This window comes from Leptinotarsa decemlineata, unplaced genomic scaffold (assembly GCF_025532065.1).
Source record: "Leptinotarsa decemlineata unplaced genomic scaffold, Ldec_3_MD MMD2_tig00026328_RagTag_RagTag, whole genome shotgun sequence".
NCBI classification, from domain to species: Eukaryota; Metazoa; Arthropoda; class Insecta; order Coleoptera; family Chrysomelidae; genus Leptinotarsa; species Leptinotarsa decemlineata.
In genome coordinates this window covers 37709363-37732075 of record NW_027412688.1, presented here as the reverse complement: position 1 = coordinate 37732075, position 22713 = coordinate 37709363, and the positions used below count along the sequence as shown (strand labels likewise).

The window sequence follows — 22713 nt, the reverse complement described above, 5'->3', positions numbered from 1 at the left end:
TGTAGATGCTTGACTCTATTAAGAGAACCACCTGCGTTTTACTAACAGCACTCCTATTGAATCTCTTTATTTTTCCCTGGTTAAATATCATCTCGATTATTGTTCCACAGTTTGGTCTCTCCATTACGTTACACATAAAATGAATCTCGAGGCTGTACAGCATTATTTCTTTAGATATATTGCCTTCAAGATGTGTCTACACTATGACTATGTTACTTTACGACGCATATTGAACATATATCCGTAGAAAACATAGAGACTCAATACTTTCACTTGAAATTATCAACGGACCGATTATCAGTATCAATCTTCTTTCCAAATTATCTTTACTTGCCCTCAGTCGTTCAACTAGGCTGGTGCAAATCTTTCATGTTTCTTTTCACAGATTCACACATTGCATCGACTACCGTATAGCATGTAATTGAAATTTTGCTCACTGTTTAGAATAACTCAGAATCAAATTAATCATTCGATTTTTCAATTTTGAAGGAATGGAAGCATACATGCATGTTATCTATATAGAAAAATATAAATTTCGAATAGTGTTTTGGCGATGTCTTAAATTTATTGGAGCCTCTGGAGACACGCTACATTTTTTTTTATGAAAGAGAGGACATTGGCAGATCAAAATCTTCAAATGACGTGGTGCTGCAGGTTTACACGGGTTTTCCTGCAGCTGAAAAACCAAATGCGCCACTGAAATCAATGAAGTCGCCCCATAGCGTCATATAATTTTTGTTGTTTCATAATTTCATGATTTATATTACTTTCTTCTTTAATTTACTGTTTATAATACAGAAGCATTATGGGATATGAACACAGAACTATGTTTAAGTTCTGTGGATATGAATTGATAACCGAACGTTTTTCCCTATCTATGATCATGAAACAATACATTTCAAATGACATGGAACAACAAATTTCAGATCTGATATTTTATCCATAACAAAGTATCCGTCTTCAGCAAAGCAACAATCCAAAATGGAAGTTGGTTTTTTTAGTGCTGGATTTTTTGGAATTTATTTTTATTGAAACCATTGAATAATAGTTCTCAATGTAGTCGATATGTTGAACCAAGTATCAATCGAAGCTGTGTATTCAGCCACTTACGTGGAAAATTATCTTGACTGTGTAGAAAACCTTCCAGATGAGCTGCAAAGGTTAATTTCCAGGATGAGAGAGCTGGATGTTTACTATATAGGTAAAGTAGCTCCAATTCATCGTAGAATTAATAAAAATTCAAGTAGTTTACCGTGTGGTCCATAACATATCAGTTTTCATTCAACATATGGGTGTACCCTTAGTTAGAAAGTTGTTTGCATAGTGAAACTCTTTGTTGAATAGTTGCCAAGTCGTAAATAAAGGTTTTCTATTCATGTGTATATCAGTGGAGGATAGTGTAATCTATCAAATCAGTGAGAGGGATGTAAATTTGTGGAAAATTTCTGTTTAAACACGTTTTTGGTGACACATGTGATTCTCAAATTCTCATGTAAAAATGGAATTTTCCGTGTATCCTTATTGGTCATCAACATATTCAGAAACTTTTCAGAAAATTTCACTCGGTCATTTCGCAAAAAACAAGCTTTTCACAGTGTGCATACACTATCTTTGAGAACCTCTTAAATTGTTAGGCTACCTGTACCATTCACTGATATATTTCGGGATCAGTAACACAGACATAATCCGTGAAAAAGCCATACATAAATTGTTTTCTCTCGTTTCCAGCAAGGGTGAGAGACGTTGCTTTGCAGACAGAGAACTTCAAAAATATCAGCAGCAACAATCACGCGAAGAAAGCGAAGACTTTCTATAGGATGCAGCAAGCACTAATTGCTGCTCAGGAATTGGGCGATGAAAAGATGAGTCTTCTACAAACCATTTTAGACAAGATCGAAATCAAAACTAGACTATTGGATCAAGATTTCAAAAATTTGGGTGAGTTTTGTTTCTTTGGTATGGTTCCTTGTATAAATACACTCCTTTGCGCATACAGTGGTTTTTTTCCAATAAAATGGAGTGAATAATCATTTATTGTTGTTGATTCAAGTAGTTTGAAACGAAGTTTGAATAATTTGGAAGTGCAGAAAAAAAGTACTTTTCTGTATTGTTTGGGCACCCTGTATATTGAAACACATTCTTGGTGCACGCTTTTGGTAGGTCCTACAGCTTTTATATAATTTTTGATCAACCATATTGCTAGAGGTAGTTTACTGTGACTATACACTCGTAGAAATAAGTTAGGCCCACTTTTGTTTACTTGATACTTAATACAAAAGTGTAGCTTTTTTACTTTTGTATGGCAGTCTGGCAGTGATTCTGTAATTTATTTTTTGAAACTATAGTTTTCATAATATCAACTCTAATGAAAATTTACTTACTCTGAACAATGTTTTCAAATCACAAAATAAATCCCTCGTATCAGTTTTGTGCTTCAAGAACTCAGATATTTATTTCAATTTTCGACCAGGAAGACTGATTTCTCGAATAAATCTCATAAATGTTAATATGTGCATTAGTTATTTCGAAACTTAACTCTGTCGGCTATTTATTCAGAAACATAAGATCAGTTTTGATGAGAGACAACGATAATGTTATATTATTCACAGGTCGAATCCTGACTAAGACACAGAATGTTTTTGGGGGGATATACACTTGAATTTTTTTTCAACACCTATCATATTTTAACCTTGCCATGTTCGTACGTAATTGAAGCGTGTGCTTTAAAACTAATAAGCAAATTCACACTATTAATACTAAACAGAGGAGCGACTTACACCTACCAATTTCAAGGACTAATCTTTCGTATTGGTCACCCACTGTGACTGGGCAAAGGTTGTTCAATAAACTTTCGGACGAAATTAAATAATGTAGCATTGAAAGCAAGCATTCAAACAATGTCATAGAAAGTACCTGTTAAAAGATGGATTTCACTCCTTGGAAAAGTTTTAGTTCTGGTCATAGTTTTGGTTCATTTTTTTTTTGTAAATTGGCTACAGTTTTTTGACAAAATCTATATGTTTCTACGTGTCACTAGGAAAATACAGTAATATTATTATTATTATATCTTCTAATTTCTTTATTTCTCTGTTTCAATTGACACCAAACATATCAAAGCCGATTTTACTTAAAAATGAGAAATGCAGGATTAATCAGATGTTATTCAATATCAATATGTATTTTCTTCAATAATTTTGAGTGCTTCTTTAAGGATCAGGAGAATAAAGGTACCTAACTTTTTTTGTAGAGTGTAGGGCAGATACAGATGTTTTTATTGGACTGTAAGTTTTTTTTTGAGATAGAGAGAATGTGTTTTCTATAACATCAAAGTATTTTGTTATTTGTTACAAAGTTGTGGATATTTCATCAAAGCATTTGTGTTAATTATGGTAAGAATAGATTTTGATAAAATTGGTGTTAGAAGAACGGATGAAGAAACTGTTGAAAGCAAGATGGTTTAATACTCGTGAGTTTTTTGTCTATTAATGAATAAAAAGATACGCATGGAAGATACATTAAATATAACTTGGTTTTTGAATATCATAGTTTTAAAACTTCCAAACAAAAATTTGTTCAACTCATTTGAACTGGTTCAATTGTAGCGATATAAAAATGTACATCTTTCAATTTTAACAAGATTCCCTTGGCTGGGATTAAATCAAATGAGCGAATGAAAGTTTTTACGTACTGCCATTGATGACATGAACTCATTTGTGATATTAAGTCGTAATGTTATGAATGGATGAGGTCTTTATCTTGTGATGTCCAAATTGGTGGCGAAGAAGCAATAGGACGAGTTTATATGACTCATTACATCATTACAAACACTCACAACTGTGATAACATAACGAGTCCCAGAGCGCGTGAACTGTGGAATAAACGTCCTTAAGTTCTAATGTACTCGTTTTGCTCTGGTGGTCGAGGAGAACCACATCAGGCTTATTAGCTTGTATGAGCAGGAGGGTGGGGAACGAATAGTTCCAATAAATTCGGCACTTCTCGTTCCCTACAACGGATTCAATATCCCCCGGAGCGTAGGGCAACACCGGTGTCTCGTCAATACCGTAAGAGTGTCGTAGATGGTAGTATAGCACTCTTAGGGCCGCGTTATGTCGGGCCCCCTAAGGTGTTGAAGACACCATCCTGGCAAGCCATGATGAACAATAACGATCGAAAAATACCAGTATTATCGTGAAGCGTGTGCGTTTAGAACCATATTTTTTGTATATCAATCGGGAGTGTACATGCTAGTTTTATTTTTATGAATCAAGCATACTGTTTCGATTATGTATAAACAGGTGACAGTTAATATTTTGTGGCTGATGAATAAAGGCTTGCAGTGATCTCTCGGCTTAGACTTTGTAAGGTATCTCAAAGACCTCTTCTGTAGCTTAAATATCGTATTCTGTAATTGTTAACTCCAATGGCCCCAGAAAGCTTATCCATAGCGAATATGAGATTTGATCAGTGCAAAGTAAGCCATTCTAGCTGTAGGGTACCCCAGTTCATTTGATATCACTATAATAGCATAACATCCACTAGATACTTCTTTACTCAGATGGGATACATGTTCTTTAAAATTTAATTTATTGTCTATGTGAATGTCTAGGAATTTAGTGTGCTGTTTGTTTTCTATGTAGTTATTATCCAAATCTAAATCGTCTAGTATACATTTGAAAGTAACTAGTTTTGTTTAGGTTGAAGCACAAGGAGGCTTGAATTTGTTGAATATCTATTTTTATAGTATTTGATAGCTGATTAATTTCTTCATTACTCCATATAGTAGTGGTATCGTCGGCAAATACAGTAAATTGTCCTGCGATGTTAATGGTTATTAGGTCATTTAAGTATATTAAAAACAACACTGGCCCTAAAACAGACCCCTGAGGTACTCCATGTCACTGAGATCAGACTATCCACTTGATGTTTTCACCACCTGTCGACGTCCTGTCAAATATGAACCAAACAATTCAAATTGTTCCTCTTATCCCATAATGGCTGAGCTTCCGCAGCAGTGTCTTATGATCAAGGCAATCGAAAGCTTTCGAAAAATCTCAGAACACTGCTGCAACAGCCATGATATCATTTATGCTAGAGTATGCATTTTCTAGAAAGGAAAAAATGGCATCTGTGGTAATTTTCGAACTTTGAAAACCGAACTTTTTTTTTTACTAATCTTTGAAGAACCCGTCGTTTTTTTCACAAAAATACTAGTATTTTTCGTTCGTTATTGTTTCAGGCTTATTAAAAAAAATTATTTTCAACTTTTTAGATCGTAGTTCTTTATAAGCGTGTTTTTTAAACTATATTTATTCTTACTCAAAATCCAGCAATTTTGGAACGAACTTTTGAACGTGTTCAGTCGCGTCTAAACGAAAAATAAACATTAATGTTAGTATTATCAACCCATCACTAGTAACTTTTCCTGTCACTTCAGATTTTGGCAAGGAAGAACCGTCCCCCACCGAATCGAGGGACCCCTCCGCTACGCTGGCCCCATCTACGCCCTCTTCGGCTGTCAACAACGGCAACGGCGGCGGAGCGGTCGCTTCGACAGGAGAGAGGCCCTCCAAACGGTCCCGGCGGACCAGGCACGACACGGCCGAGAGCTCGAGCGCCGCGGAGGCGGCTGCTGCGGCCGCTGCCGCGGCAGCAGCCACGGAACACTCGCTGAGGAGCCAGGAGTCGAGGCCGACTACTTCGGCCGCAGGCAGTGGATCGCAGAAGAAGTCTTCCACCAGTGAGTATATATTTATTAATTTATTTATTAGCGGGCAAATTATTAATACGAGTCCGTGCTAGGAGTCGCACGTTGAAGGGTAAGACCTCGTTAATAATTAGCTCGCTCGATAGAAACAGGAAGAGTGATATCAAGAGAGAGAGATACCAAGATAGAGAGATACCAAGATAGAGATACCTAAATAGAGAGAGATGCCAAGATAGAGAGAGAGAGAGACCAAGATAGAGAGAGAGAGAGACCAAGATAGAGAGACCTAGATAGAGTTAGACTAAGGTGGAGAGAGGGAGACCAAGATAGAGAGGCCAAGAAAGAGAGATACCAAGATAGAGAGGCTAAGAGAGAGATACCACGAGAGAGAGATACCAATATAGAGACCAAGATATAGAGAGACCAATATATACAGAGACCAAGATATAGAGACCAATATAGAGAGATACCAAGATAGAGAGAGAGAGAGATCTAGAGAGATACCAAGATGGAGAGATTGAGATAGAGAGAGATACCGAGAGAGAGAGCGAGAGAGAGAGAGAGCGAGAGAGGCCGAGATAGATAGAGAGAGAGATTGATATAGAGAGAGAGAGAGAGCGCGCGATTGAGATAGAGAGAGAGAGCGCACGATTGAGATAGAGAGAGAGAGAGAGCGCGGGATTGAGATAGAGAGAGAGAGAGAGCGCGGGATTGAGATAGAGAGAGCGCGCGATTGAGATAGAGAGAGCGCGCGATTGAGATAGAGAGAGCGCGCGATTGAGATAGAGAGAGAGAGAGAGCGCGGGATTGAGATAGAGAGAGAGAGCGCGCGATTGAGATGGAGAGAGCGCGCGATTGAGATAGAGAGAGAGCGCGCGCGATTGAGATAGAGAGAGGGAGCGCGCGATTGAGAGAGAGAGCGCGCGCGATTGAGATATATATAGAGAGAGGGAGAGAGAGAGCGATTGAGATAGAGAGAGAGAGAGATTGCGATAGAGAGAGAGAGCGCGCGATTGAGATTGAGATAGAGAGAGAGCACGCGATTGAGATAGAGAGAGAGAGAGAGAGCGCGATTGAGATAGAGAGAGAGCGCGCGATAGAGAGAGAGAGAGGGAGAGCGCGCGATTGAGATAGAGAGAGAGAGCGCGTGATTGAGATAGGGAGAGAGCGCGCGCGATTGAGATAGAGAGAGAGAGCGTGCGATTGAGATAGAGAGAGAGAGAGAGCGATTGAGATAGAGAGAGAGAGAGCGCGCGATTGAGATAGAGAGAGAGCGCGCGATTGAGATAGAGAGAGAGAGAGAGCGCGCGATTGAGATGAGGGAGATTGAGATGAGAGAGAGATTGAGATGAGAGAGAGTGAGATTGAGATGAGAGAGAGATTGAGATGAGAGAGAGAGAGAGAGATTGAGATGAGAGAGAGAGAGAGATTGAGATGAGAGAAAGAGATTGAGATGAGAGAGAGAGAGAGATTGAGATGAGAGAGAGAGAGAGATAGGTTGAGATGAGAGAGAGAGAGGTTGAGATGAGAGAGAGAGAGATTGAGATGAGAGAGAGAGAGATTGAGATGAGAGAGAGAGAGATTGAGATGAGAGAGAGATTGAGATGAGAGAGAGAGAGAGATTGAGATGAGAGAGAGAGAAAGAGATTGAGAGAGAGAGAGATGAGAGAGAGATTGAGATGAGAGAGAGAGAGAGAGATTGAGATGAGAGAGAGAGAGAGATTGAGATGAGAGAGAGAGATTGAGATGAGAGAGAGAGAGAGAGAGATTGAGATGAGAGAGAGAGAGATTGAGATGAGAGAGAGAGAGATTGAGATGAGAGAGAGATTGAGATGAGAGAGAGAGATTGAGATGAGAGAGAGAGAGAGATTGAGATGAGAGAGAGAGAGAGAGATATTGAGATGAGAGAGAGATTTAGATGAGAGAGAGAGAGAGAGATATTGAGATGAGAGAGAGAGAGAGAGAGAGATTTGATTAGAAATTTTGTTTGTTCTAGACACTTTTAATCTCTGTAGTAGAGATGATTTAATATTACATTTCATCATTTTCTTCACTCCCATTATCTGTTTATTCTTTCTCCAGGCAAGAAAAAGAAACGCAAGACACGCCAAACTGCCCAGTCGTCGCAGCAGGCACCGAAGGAAGAATCTCCGCCCCGCGAGGAGGAACAGGTCATCGACCCAGACGAGCCGACGTACTGCCTCTGCGACCAGATATCGTACGGGGAGATGATCATGTGCGACAACGACCTCTGCCCGATCGAATGGTTCCACTTCTCGTGTGTGTCGCTGCAGGTGAAGCCGAAAGGCAAGTGGTTCTGTCCGAAGTGTCGCGGCGACAGGCCGAACATAATGAAGTCGAAGGCGGTCTTTCTCAGGGAGCTCGAGAAGTACAACAAGGATAAGGAGGAGAAGACGTAAAGATGAGGATGGAGGCTGCGGGGGTCTTCGGGAGGGGTGGGATGGATGTCGGGTTGTCTTCCAAAATTTTTGTTTTGTTTTTAAGGCTGGTAACGAGTGGGGGAGGTCCGCTGTCACTCTGAATTAGAGATTCACTTGATTTGTTGTAAAAAATGTGAAACGATTTCGACAAGCAAAGGGAAAGATATAATGAAACATTGAATGTGAAAAATTTGAAAAGTCAACCTAGCAGCAGCTGAGTACAACGCCACTCTTTGCATTTCGAGACTTTAGAAAGTAAATAAAGTGTTCTTTGAATGGAGTTTTGATAACATATTTTGTGTGGCCAACATACATGATATAAACATTGAAAAATATTGAGAATGAAGAAACTTCCGGACATTTGTGAGAGGTTTTGTAAAATTTTCGAATGCAATACAAAAAGATTATTTTGAAAATGGAGAAGCGAAGTCTTTCGAGTTATTTCACTGAATAGAAGTAAATTATTTTCAAAATATGTTTTCGACGTTCTGCTTTTTCAAATGTTGCACAAAAAATTTTAAATCAATCAATTGGAAATACTGAAAATTCCCACTTATCATTGTAGGAAATTGAATGAAAACCTGAATATTTTTTAATGAAATATGACTTGATGGAAAAACAAAAATTTCCTAATTTTTCTGAACAGTGGGTAACTATTTTTAAAATATGATTTCGGTATTATACTATTTTCAATATTTAGTGAAATGACACAAAATTCAAAAGTTTATTTTTGAATATTGTGGTATTTCATTGGAAATGGAGTACGAAATATAATAATTTATTTATGAATTTTGTACTTCTTTTACAATGAAATGACACAAAATTTAAAAGATCAATTTTTAATATTTCATTTCATTGAAAAATAAGTATTAAATTTAAAAATTTAACTTTGATTTTTGTACTTCTCCAATGAAATGACACAAAAATTTATTTTTGAATTTTGCGTCATTTTCAAAAAAATTATTTTTGAATTTTGCGTCATTTCATTTGCGTCATTGTCAAAAATTTATCTTTGAATTTTGCGTCATTTTCAAAAATTTATTTTTGAATTTTGCGTCATTTTCAAAAATTTATTTTTGAATTTTGCGTCATTTTCAAAAAAATTATTTTTGAATTTTGCGTCATTTCATTTGCGTCATTTCATTTGCGTCATTGTCAAAAATTTATCTTCGAATTTTGCGTCATTTTCAAAAATTTATTTTTGAATTTTGCGTCATTTTCAAAAAAATTATTTTTGAATTTTGCGTCATTTCATTTGCGTCATTGTCAAAAATTTATCTTTGAATTTTGCGTCATTTTCAAAAATTTATTTTTGAATTTTGTGTGAATTTTCATTGGAGAAGATGAGAAAAACTGGAAAAACAAGGACTCCCCAGTAATATTACCGAATGGAATTTATCAACATTTGAAATATTATCTAAATATTAGTGTTTTGAATTTTTGCTTGAGAATTGAAAATATTTTTAATTTTGAATAATTTTGTTGGAGAAAAGAAAATTTACAGTTTTATAGGAAATTAAATGAAAAGAGGGAAAACTTTATAAGTTTTTGAACGAAATTTCAAAAACAAGAAACTAAATAAGAATTTTCAAGTTTTTTCATCTTTGAAGTATTGTTTCATAATTTTACAATTTTCATTTGTGCATAAAAAAAATGTATTTTGAATTATTTCGTTGATAGTAAATGAACAAATTCTGGACTCAAGAAATTTAATGAAATTAATTAAGATTAAGGCGTGGAAGTTGAAAAAATCAAAAATCACTTTGAAAAGCGGAAAAGAAAAATTTGAGGCCCATTTCACTGCGTAGCAGTTTTATAATAATTTTTTTAATTTTTTAAAAATCGAATTTTTATATCTGTCAATGTAGATCCTCCCCACTCCGTTATCATCAGTAACGGAAAATTATTCTAAAGTGTATATTAAATAAACCTTTTTTTTTTAATTTTACACCCTCTCTCAAATTCGTAAGTAGGTTATGCTCTTCTGCATGTACCAGACCTTTATTTACAATTAAAAATTACAGTTACACGAAATGGTAATTCTGCGAGGACTATTACCGCGCCAGTTATTGAATTGCCGGAGCCGTGATAATCATCTCCTTCGTTGAATTTTATATTGATTCGACATTTATTTTGTTTTATAGTCTTATTATATTTGTGAAGGAATGTGGAAGATATCGAAATAACTTTTGTTATTGAGGAAAAAACAATTATATGGTTCCAAACTACTCTGTTGTTTTATTTTTACATTTCTATCTCTTTTGTCCTTAAATAATTTTTTTGGGGCTTCTATCTTCGATTTACCAAATCAGCATGTGATACATAATTAACTTCCAGAATGGGGAATGTTCCTCAACTTGGGTTATTACAACAAATGCAAGTTTGAACAAAATGAAGTTGAGTTTAATTCATGAATTTTTCAAATTCACTTCGAAAAATATTCAAATTGATTTTTCAAGTGTTGGGTTTCAATTTTTGCAGGGATTTGTTTCTAATTCACATATTGGCAACAGTGCCTACATCAAGTTGAAATAATTTATACGTACCTAAATATTCTACTTTGAAAAGGAAAATTATCTTTATAAATCAACAATTAAGGCAAAATATAAATTATAGTTCAATGCCACCTCCATAAGCCACGTAAACAACAGTTGTTTTGTTATTTATTTATATAGATGTTATGTGGTTCACACTGAATTTATATTTTTAAAAACAAACTTTATTGAATATAATATTTACAATAAAGTATTAACTAATACAAAAATATGATTCAAGAAATCGACGAACTTGGATAGTCGCGAAGTGATTCAAGAATCTGATCAAATGTTACAAATAATGATTCAAGAAATCGACGAACTTGGATAGTCGCGAAGTGGTTCAAGAATGAGGCGTCCTCTTGTTTTCCCATATTTATAGGATCAGGAACTGCTGATGTAGATATGCGTTTCTTCGAATGTTCTAGAAAAACCTTGGAAATGTGCTGAATATGCTGAGTCATTTCCTGGGTAACTGCGTAGTGGCTGATGCAATGTTTGTTTATTATGGTGCAATCCTTGGACAAAGGGTGCATTGATTTTTCTAATATAACATAGATGAAGATAGGTTAGGTGCACAAAATGTCATATGTCACAGAATGTCTCGGAACATAAGTAAACAGAACAGCACGTCTCTGAAATATGTCATCTTTGTTTGTCTCATACAGGTAACAGATTCATTGTCCTTTATTAGCTATAACCGATGTTGCCAAATGGTGAAATAGAAACGAATCCCTTTAAATGTTGAATGCATTATTTCATTCCTCTTTTTTAAGTATTTAAATAATTTTTTAAAGAAGAAGGTTGAAATGATAAGTTTAAAATGCGTTGTTTTAGAGCTCTTTCATGAAAACTACTTGATTTTCGTCAGGAGGAACGTTCCCCATTGCGAAAATTTCTGTCGATGGTTCAAATCATGGGGCACCCACTTTTCGAGTTATTTTACTTTTTCAATGAGTTTCAAACAGTCAAAAACTGCATAAAAGCTGACGCCCAGTTCTTCTGCCATCACGTGCATCGTTTGTGATGGGTCAGTCTCCACCAGGGTCCTCGTCCTGGATTATTGTAATGAATGATTTTTTACTGGTATCTTTTTGGCAACACTGTTTTTGACAGATCACGCCAGTGATGCCAATTTGGGAGGTTTCCCTCCTAAATTTAGGGATATAATTTGAAAAAGAAGATTTTTTGGGGGGGAATTTTTTTTAGGGTATTTTCTAGGGAGAAAATGAATAACTGATATCAAAACAAATGAATAACAGGAAGCTGATAAGTTCTCTTGGAAAATACATTACACAATGTCAAAGAATTTTTAGAGACTTGAATATATAATCTGCTATTTTCTTTTGTTTGTGTTAGGAATGACACGTTAAAAGGTAAGACCTCGTTGATCCTTAGTTCGCACAAGTTTCTCAACTTCTGAGAGTTGTCGTTTGTATGGGGGCGACAGCTGATTAACGGAAAAACAGATTTTTTTAAACAGACAGATTTGTGTTAACTAGTCTGATAAATATACCAGTAATCTATATGTTATTTGTGTACGATATTTTAATGATAAATAAATTCTGTTCTATTTTGAGTTTGAATTATTGATAAATTATAATTAATACTTCCGAAATATAAACCATAAAATTATAAAACAACAACAAAAATTAATTGACGCTCCTGGGCGACTTCATTGATTCCAGTGGCGCATTTGCTTTTACAGCTGCAGGAAAACTCGGAAAAACCTGCAGCAATGTTAATTAATATTAATTCATCCCGTCCGTATGAGGTACTCCCAATTTTCTATCAGGTAGTTTATACAGCATCTTGAAGGAGCATTTGTAAGAAGCCAAGAAGGTGTTACCAATGTTATCAAATCAGTTTGAAAACAAACCTTTTGGAAAGAGGATTAGCCTTATAAAACCAGACTAAGGGCCGGTTTATCAATATGTAGTTAAATGCTCCTGTTAGCTACCTCGAAGCTAAGCTTAGCTGATAGTCAATGTTGCAGTTACTACTCAAATCGTTTATCATACCCTGACTGATGCTAATGTTTAATAACTGTTAGTTAACTAAGGTTGGCATAAGTGACTATTTCAGGGGCTTGTTTTTATTGGAGGATTGATTTTCAAAAATGACAGCTGCTAACAAAAAGTTCATGAGTTATACATAATAACCTATATGAGTTGAGAGGGCATATGAAAAACGAAAATGAGCAATAAAAGAACATCCAATTTTACCGAAACAGACAGATCACTCCTAATAAAAATTGACAATTCCTATAAATTTATCATTGAGTGCAAAAAAAACTGATGCCATCACATGGAAGAAGAGGCCTGGAAAAGAGTTGAATTTGATTTTAATTCCTCTACATCAGGACCTGTAAGTCTCTACCTCATCTAATTCTTTGAAAGCATCATTACGTTCATTAACAATGTAAGGTCTTCTTTGAACTCCAATATATCCTCATCTTCGTCATTCAACAAATGGAAAACTTCTTTAATCAAACAATTATAGTAATTAACCCTTTACTTGCAAAAAGTATTTCTCAAATTATCACAAAAAACATAAATAACCTAATTTCGCATGCGCGACCACATAACCACAGAATATCGGAACTGATATTCTGTGACATAACTGTCAGCTTAAATAAACAAACTATCACTTTCTAGCGACTGTTACGGTCACCGAGACTTCAGCTACCAGTTGATGGTAACATGATAACGAAAAACAGTTTGACTAGGAGCTAAGACAAAACCATTAGTCAAATGAAGTTATCTGGCGATTGATAAACCGGCCCTAATTCAGTCGGGAGAACTGCACCTTTTGAATTGATTGCCTGACAAAGAAAACGTCAAATAGAAGACGAAATTGGACGGGAAAAAAGGATCAAAGAACTTGCGTAAAATTTTTTGTACAAAATGGAATTAAGTGTTCCAAAACACTTGAAATGTTGACAGTGTCATACGGTGATTATACTCGGAGCCTGAAAAATGTTTATAAGTGGTACAATTTTTTACAGAAGGTTGAGAAGATATGCATAACGACGCTCGCCCTGGATATGCACATCAACAACCGATGAAAATGTTGAGAAAGTGAAGAAAATTGTTATGGAGAATCGACGAATCACTATTGGAGAAGTTAATGAGGATGACGGCATATCGGTTGGCGCAACCAAAACGATCCTTTTTTGGGTCGGATCGTCTCGTGGTACCAAAAATGGATCCTCTACGACAACAGGAAACGTTTAGGACAGTGGTTGGACACCAATGAGTCACCCAGGCACTGCCGATAGGCGAAAACTCACAGATTTTGGTTTCCTTTGATGTTAGTTCCTTATTTCCTAGCGTCCCAATTCCACAGACCTTGCAATACCTCAGGGAATTACTAGAGAAAAATTATTTCAACAATAACGAAACCGATGAATTCGTTTCTCTTACTAATTTGTGTATGAAACAAAATCGGTTCCAGGTAGAAGGTTGCTTTTATGAACAACAGGAAGGAACGGCCATGGGAAACCCCTTGTCGCCCTACCTGGCAAACCTGTTCATGAGCAGATTCGAAATGGAAACCAAAGGAAAGTTGAAGTATTTTCCTAGGATTTGGATAAGGTATGAGGATGATATTTTCGCGATATTCGATACCAAAAAATCGAATATTGAGGACTTTGTTTCCATTTTAAATAATAGATGTCCATCAATAAAATTCACGTATGAGTTAGAAAATAAGAGACAACTACAATTTCTTGACGTACAGGTATATTCCTAACAGTTCACATCACTGTGGACAGCACAAACGTGCTGGGTTGAATTTTTTAGTGCATCGTCTTTTAACTTTCCCTCTAACACATGATAGGTTCACAAAAATAAGACGTACAATATAGGACATAGCAGCCACTAACGGTTTCACGGGGGGTATTGTAGATGACATAATAAGGAAGAAGAAGTTTAGGTTGAGAATGAACGAAATCTCGATTTTCAAAAAGGAAGAAGGTGGTTTTTAAAACAAGTCATACACTACAGAGCCTTTTGGGAAGTCCAGAAGACAAAGTCGAGAATTCGGAAAAGTCTGGAATTTACGAAATTGAATGTAAGGACTGCGATGCAAAATATTATGGACAGACAAAAAGATCTATTAAAGTGAGATATAAGGAACACATAGCACACTTAAAATATGGAAGACCTGAAAAATCAGCAGTCGCACATCATGTTTTACAAGAAAACCATTCCATAGACTTCAGTTCATTAAGATTAGTTAGACAAGTTAACAACAACAGGCAACTAGATGCCTATGAGAGTGTAGAAATAAGCAAACATAATAATATTATGAATAACGATGACGGACAAATAGCATACTATATAGCTTGTTGAAATAATATTGTTGGGTTTACTGATTACTACATAAGGACACATTATAAATACATTTATATAGGCAATATTGTGAAATTAATTTTTATATAGCTGAAAATTGTATTATATATAGCTATAACATTCAAACATTACATAAGGACATATTGTAAAATAATAGATAAGGCTAATTGTCAAATTGATTTAGGGTGGTATACCTGTATGGTTTACCTGTATGATATATCTGTATAGCATAAATAGCTTTAGTTTCGCGAAGTTTCCAGTTTTATCTTCCTCTTGAAAATGATCACTTGGTGATCGAGGTGTTAAAAATAACGATTTGGTGTTTGGAAAAAACTCCAGTAATATTCAATATTATGCATTGTTATGTGAATATTTCAAATCAGAATGTTGTAACAATATTAATTGTACCTATATGAATACATAAACAATGCCGTACCTAAACGTACAGCACTGCCTGTATTCAAAAACGACCCGAATGATTTGTTTCCAATCCGTTGGGACACAAAAAAGGGGGACCTGGTAAGGTGTCATAAATCAGCATATAAAGCTGTGGCAAATCATAATGAAATCACAAAGTTTAGGTTGAGCACTATGTGAGAGTTCTGCATTCATAATGAGCATTTGTTACTTTTTACTATTTAGGAAATAAGGTACAAGGCCGGCCCTACTGCTTACGGCGCATATCTGCCCCTTCCTCTTGGACAAGAAACCATCAATCCAATTTTTGCCACAATGCGCGATATTTTATTCTTCCGGCATGCCGTACGCAATAAATAAGGATTAAGTCATAAAGTAAATTCCTGTATGCAGCTCATCCCTTGCGATAATAGACACCCACGAGGCGGCCGTCATACACTGAAAAGCTGAAATTCAGTTGCTTTGTGATTTCTTTGTTGGCATGGTCAGTTTGCGCTCTGTTTCTTTAGGCGAAAACCAACATTCAACTCCCATCCTCAATCAAGCTTTGTCGAGGATATTTTCTCTCTGGAACGGGAACAGGAACTGAATTGCTGAGAGCGATTCTGAGTGACATAATTGATGTCTTGAGTGGAAGATGAATTTCCATTAAGAAATTGATGGTCGCTCGTGCTAACGCAGGTTTCGCTTTCTGGGCCAGTTTTGCCAATGCATGAGTGTTTTTATTTTTGGAAAATAAAGGGCCTTCCAACAGGGACTTTGGCCATTGGTAACAGCCATCTTGTGGCAACTACCTACATTACAGGCAACTGTTACAATTACTTACTTAGATACATCGCTTATTCTAATTTTCTTAGCTGATGTAGACTCAAATACGTTGCATTACTCCCTTCTGTTATCAATCATCAACGTTTTTTTCTGAAATACTTAAATTATAAATGCAGTGCCAATTCAGTTGGTATAAACACGTTTGGGAAAATGCCCTCTACCTTTGCTGAGTTTCTGAACCTCCCGGAACCACAGGAATATACAGGTCACTGTTTCAGGAGGTATTCTGCTTCTTTGCTAGCAGACTCAGTAGCAAATATAAGGGATATTAAGAAGCACGCAGGATGGAAGTCTACAACAATAGCTGAGGGCTATATCGATCAATCTAACGCAATCTAACGCTATATCCAGCGTTACAGCATCGTTCCCTTCACTTCAAGAAATAAATGTTGACGCCCTTGAAATCGTCAACTCAGCTCTGTTCAATATATATACTGAAACCATACACATTCCTAGAGAAGATCTAACACGAAGAAGAGTACCTGATGCAGAACAAATACAGGCAAATTTACCTAAAGTACCTGTAATACCTGAGTTAAGACGCTCTAACCGTATAAAGAGGCAGACAACAGGATGACCAGTTCAGTTTGAAGGGTGCCTAGGAGATGACAGTACTACCAACTGTCGAAAGCGCTCGCAGATAATTTATAGAAGATATAAAGCTTCAAATCCTTTTTGTAGAATTTAATATTGATATATATATATATATATATATATATATATATATATATATATATATATATATATATATATATATATATATATATATACATCGGAAAAGTCTAGGGATATTTTTATAACATACTAAATATCATAAAAATAAATGCATGAGGTCGTTTCATTTCGATTAAATTGGTACACTCGACCACCCTGTAGATTTCTATGGGTTGAACAAAGCCTGCAAAAACGGTAACTGATCTTTTATCAAGTTTTTTACAAACTGTAAGTTTTCGGCTAAAATGAATAATCTGAAATTGTCGAGTTTGTACATTCTATGCAGTTCTTGCTCAGCAATTAAACTGGAAATATTGTGCTTTAACATGGAACGCCATCACTTACCATTGGCTGAGATGAATAGAGCTGTAGGGCTTCTTCATGCGACAAAATTATGTAGCTCTTCGTTTGGGGGTCTCCCAAAGTGTTATCAGTCGATGGTGGCGGCGTTTCCGTGAAACTGGCAGTCCAGCCGAACAACATCCAGGGCGAGGACGAGCTACAACTGCAGTTCAAGACCGATTTTTGGTCTTAACCGCAAGAAGACAACCGACAATCACAGCACCTGAGTTGGTTAACGTGTTGCAGCAGACGCACCAGGTAACCATTGGTCGTGATACTGTCAGAAATCGACTGCATGAAGCAGATCTCCACAACAGAAGGCCACTCAGATGCCCACCTTTGTCGAGAGGCTATCGCGGTAGAAGATTAGAGTGGTGTCAAGAACATCAAAACTGGGATGCAAATGATTGGGCCACAGTTTTGTTTACAGACGAATCCAGATTTGGATTTCATCCAGATTCTCGTCGAGTAAGACTGTGGAGATGACCTGGAAATAATGAACGTTTGACACACGTCCAGGAAGTTCACACATACAGAGGTGGTACAGTAATGCTATGGGGCGGAATCATGATCGGCGGCAGAACCGATCTCGTTTTTCCAAATCGCTCCCTCACAGCTCGACAGTACCTCGACACCATTCTTCTACCTATCGTCCGTCCGTTTGCTGGTGCTGTTGGTGAAAACTTCCACCTAATGCACGATAATGCTCGTCCACATGTCGCGCGTCTAGTGACTGACTGGCTCACCAACGAAGCAGTTGATGTATTGCCATGGCCAGCACAATCACCGGACCTGAATCCCATCGAGCATGTGTGGGACATTCTTCAACGAAGAATTACTCCGCATATGGGGTACATTCACACAACGTTTCAATTGAGAGAGCTTTTAATCGCTGAATGGGCAAATGTACCTCAACAAGACATTGACAATTTCATTTTGTCGATGCACGATAGATGTAGGGCCGTAATAAACCAGCGTGGAGGCCATACTTTGTACTGATTCCAATTTTTTTTGTATTATGATTTTTTTTCGGGGTGCCAAAGAAGAGCCTTATTTTTTTTGGTTTTGCTTATATGCGCACTCAGTATTTTTGACCATTTAATAAATTTTGTTGTAAATTACATTCGTTTAATAATCACCCGTCAACTTTTTTTTCCCTAAAGCGATCTAAAAAAAATTATTGCCATTTTTAAAAATATCCCTAGACTTTTCCGATGTGTATATATATTTGCAAATTGTATAGTTATGTTTTGTTTATTGCTATTTGGTCGAAAAAATTCAACCAAGCGTTAAAATAGTCTTAACATTTGTGTTGAAAATATTTTTAACACGCTACTTTGTAAACATCATCTTTTAATACTCTTGACAACCATTAAAATGTCACTTTTAACGATTGTTGTACAAAAAAGTCTTCTCCATATTTAACCATGCAGTCGGCAAAACTAAAAATAGATAATACTAACGATTCACACAGAAATAATTTTCTACATTTTACGTTTGATGTTGGAGAAACAAAAACGCCAAAAGTTTTTTCTCAAAAACTTCCAATACCCATTCTCATATTACCCTTCGCTAGGAAATTTGAACTGAAACACAAATTCGCTATCTTGCACATGAGTGATGAATCCTTCCTGATTACTGGCATCCAATTCTAATTGGTGGTGAACTTACCATCCTCAGACTTGTGAAATGACAAATCCATAATGCCGATATGCAATTATCCATCATATATTCCGCCACAGTAATTAATGCGTCAATTAGGAATCGCCTATGGATCAATATATAGTTGAAGAGACTGTTATCAGATCATACACAGGGTGATAATGAACAACAATAAGTATTCATCATTCTGCATCCTTTTCGTCTGCATTTTTCTTCTGAATACTTTTTTCAGCATCCTTCTCTGCTTCTTCTGCATCTTTTACATCGTTTTATCCTGAATTATTCTCTTCACTTTTTCTGCATCTTCTGCATTTCAGCATATTTTTCGTTTCTTCTCAATTCCTTTCTTTTGCATCTCTTTAATCTGTGAATTTTATATAGTATCATTTTCTTCTGCAGTGAAAAAGAAAGGAAAAACAGTTGGCGTTTACGTTAAAACTAAAAGAACTTTTATTTGGATGATACTTTGCATCGAAGCTGGACAAATAAGAATTTCTGACAAGTTCTTTGATTTTCAGACCGTTTCATATCTCACAGTAGGTCAATTTTATATTATTACTAGCTAACCCTACGAACTTCGTAGAGTGTATGAGTGACGTAGATGCCAAGACATGACAGTCTATATTATAACGTCACTGATCAGACTATAAATTTTAACCTCAAATTGTTCACCTCCGCATATTGGAAAATTTAAAAGTGCCAGATAATGAAGTTGGGAAATGTCCACAGAATAATAAAGTGCTAACGAATATTATCGTTTCAACTGTATTTCCACACTCTCTCACGGTCCTGCATAACCGATTCCAAAAACAAGACATCGAAATATGCCTTTTTGCTTTTACAACGAATGGTTCTCCGGGTACAGAGATCATCCCGCACACAGACATCGCTGGATACCCAAGAGACATAAAACAACTCCCGCACTTTTCTAAAAGTTCCTCGTCGTTCATAAAGTCTGCTTTGGCGGATGAAGTAAAAGCCTCGTAAATTTTGCTTTTCACAAACTTCATGTCCCCGAGCATTACGTTAGACTTGCACCGACGTTAGGTGCGGTTCGGAAACAATTAGATGCTCGTGTTTATCTTCTGCTATTAACACCTTACTTTTTCCCAGTGTCCCGGTTACCAGCCGTGTTTGAATTTGAGATTTATGATCGTTGATATTCACCGTAGTTTAGAGACAAACCTCTGTTGAAAATCTGATTATAATTACTTTTCTTGTATGCATTCTTTTCTCGGGAATGAAAAATCAAGATGAGGTTCAAATCTGGAGGAAATGTTGGCCAATGTAGAAGATTATTATTAACCCTTTATGTGTTGGTGGCTTCTAATCTGGCCACTTAGTTTGTATACAAACGTGAATATCGATCCCTTTTTTATCGGCCATACACAATTTAAATATCTTCCTCTGAACGTTTGGTGTGCTCATAGCGAGCCACATGTACCACAGGCGTAGTGAAAGTGGGATTTAGTGACAAGTGGCAACTTGACTAGCCACCAAACCTCTATTCCTTGGTAGTGAATGTCGGTAAAACGTGTTGTGCTCTAGAGTTTTACTAATTTTTGAGGAAGTTTTCAAGAATCTTGTCAATGTAAGTATTATTATATTCTCAAATAGAGTTAGATTTCATATTATAATGCATAAATCAATAAAATAATTTACGGCTTGGATGATATAAGAGTTAAAAGTAGTTGGAGTATGATATAACCTAAAATAAATTTTATTATACTGTTTCTGAAAAGTAACATGCAGTGTTTGGAGTTGTTCTCAATGCAATAGAGATTTTGAGAAATATATTGAGGATAGCATTACGTGTCTAATCATGAAAAAAAAAACAGTTTGAATGTTAAAATTATTGTTATACATAAACTGAAAAATCAATTACATTTTTGTTCTATTTTATAGAATGGAGCGGTACCGTTTGGTTGATTTGGAAACACTGGACACCGAAGAGTTATACGATTTTATTGATGGCATATCGGAGGAACAAGCCGTCGACTCTGATGTTGGGGGCGATAGTGATGCAGACGATCAGCTAGTTCATGAAGAGCGCCCACAAAAGGTCATAAGAAGTAGAGCCTCAGGGTCAAATAAAGAATTGTAAATTTTTGATGACTTTGGCTCTGATGATTCTGTAAACGATCCGGATTATATTCCCGAGGACTCAGAAAACACACCATTATCTATAGTACGACGTCGACTCATATACCAGAGATATTCTACTGATATAGACAGTGACAGTGAAATAGAGGACTCTCACAATAATGGTCGTACTGATGAATCCAACAATCAACCATTGACTAATAAACCGTTTAGTATGCAATGGAGTAAAAATGCACACGCGCCAACAAAATATGAAAATTATTCATTCAATGAAAATTTCGGCGATAGTGGTGACTTACACGAAAAATCGCCCTCTGAAATATTTCTGAATTTCATGTCAGAAGATATCATCCAGAGGATTGTAAACGAGTCACACATTTATGCACAGCAACGTGGAGTTACATTTGACACTACAAGTGAAGAAATGAAAGCCTTTTTTGGATTTTTGATAATCATGGGATTTCATAATTTACCGAGCATTCGACTTTACTGGTCAACTGACCAAAATATGCGTGTTTCCAGAATAGCCAATACCATTTCTCTAAAGCGTTTTTTAACAATTTTACGGTATCTACATATCAATAACAATGAAAATGCTCCAAAAAAGGTGATCCCAATTTCGATAAACTTTATAAACTCAAACCTATGGTGACTCACCTCAACCAGAAATTCAAAGAAATGTTTTCTCCGGCTCGTCAACTCTCCATCGATGAAAGCATGGTGGGCTTCAAAGGACGTTCGTCACTGAAGCAGTACATGCCTATGAAGCCCACCAAGCGTGGATTCAAAATTTGGGTAATGGCCTGCGCTAAATCAGGCTACATGCTTTCTTTCAAAATTTATGAAGGAAAGGGTTCAGAGGACATCGAGGGCACGTTGGGCGAACGGACTGTTCTAACACTGGCTGAAGATTATTTGAATAAGGGCTACTGCCTTTTTTTCGACAATTTTTTTTCGACGTTCAACTTGCTGAAAAAACTCATAGAAAAAGATACCTTTGCTTGTGGAACATTCCGTTCTAATCGAAAGTATTACCCTAGAGAACTTTTGGCTGATGAAAAATCCATGAAATTAGGAGACAGTGACTTTGCTATGAGTGTAGACTCTGATTTATCTGTGTCGAAATGGCGTGATAGGGGAAAAAAGTCAGTCGTAATTATAAGCTCGTTTCATGATCCATCTGTTTCCAAAGAAGTTCTACGAACTAATAGAATTGGCGTGAGAGAAAATGTGAAATGCCCTCATTCCATAGCAGAATATAATGCTTTCATGGGTGGGGTAGATCTTTTTGACCAACTCCATTCCTGCTATTCAATTTCCTGGAAATCTCGTCGCTGGTGGTTGAAGATATTTTTTTATCTAATAGATGCAGTCATTGTAAATTCCTTTATTGTGTACAAAACTTCCATGATTGGAAAGGGCAAGAAACCGATATCTCATCTTCAGTTCAGGTCGCGGCTGGCAAACGAGCTTATTTCGAATTACTTCGGTAGAAAACGAATAGGAACACCAGTAGTGATAAATAAAAACAAACTGAAGAAAGTGGATGGGAGGGCAGTTTCGGTGGAAACTTGTCAAAGAACTACCAATGTTGGAGCCCACATACCAAT

The 22713-nt window shown here is 36.4% G+C and overlaps 1 protein-coding gene across 1 annotated transcript; it reads left to right on the top strand.

The window, feature by feature from the left end:
* Positions 1 to 938: 938 nt before the first annotated feature.
* LOC111516080 (inhibitor of growth protein 2) lies at positions 939 to 10376 on the top strand. Its single transcript, XM_023172261.2, has 4 exons — positions 939 to 1201; positions 1729 to 1938; positions 5438 to 5740; positions 7790 to 10376. Exons 1-4 carry the CDS (start codon positions 1066 to 1068, stop codon positions 8125 to 8127), a joined length of 987 nt encoding a protein of 328 aa, XP_023028029.1. The 5' UTR covers positions 939 to 1065; the 3' UTR covers positions 8128 to 10376.
* The last annotated feature ends 12337 nt before the right edge of the window (positions 10377 to 22713 follow it).

Excerpts from the sequence above, each read along its gene's own strand:
- LOC111516080 (XM_023172261.2), top strand. The coding sequence starts at position 1,066 with ATGTTGAACCAAGTATCAATCGAAGCTGTGTATTCAGCCACTTACGTG. Across the intron at positions 1,939-5,437 it reads TCAAGATTTCAAAAATTTGG|ATTTTGGCAAGGAAGAACCG; the intron begins GTGAGTTTTGTT and ends CTGTCACTTCAG. Across the intron at positions 5,741-7,789 it reads GCAGAAGAAGTCTTCCACCA|GCAAGAAAAAGAAACGCAAG; the intron begins GTGAGTATATAT and ends TTCTTTCTCCAG.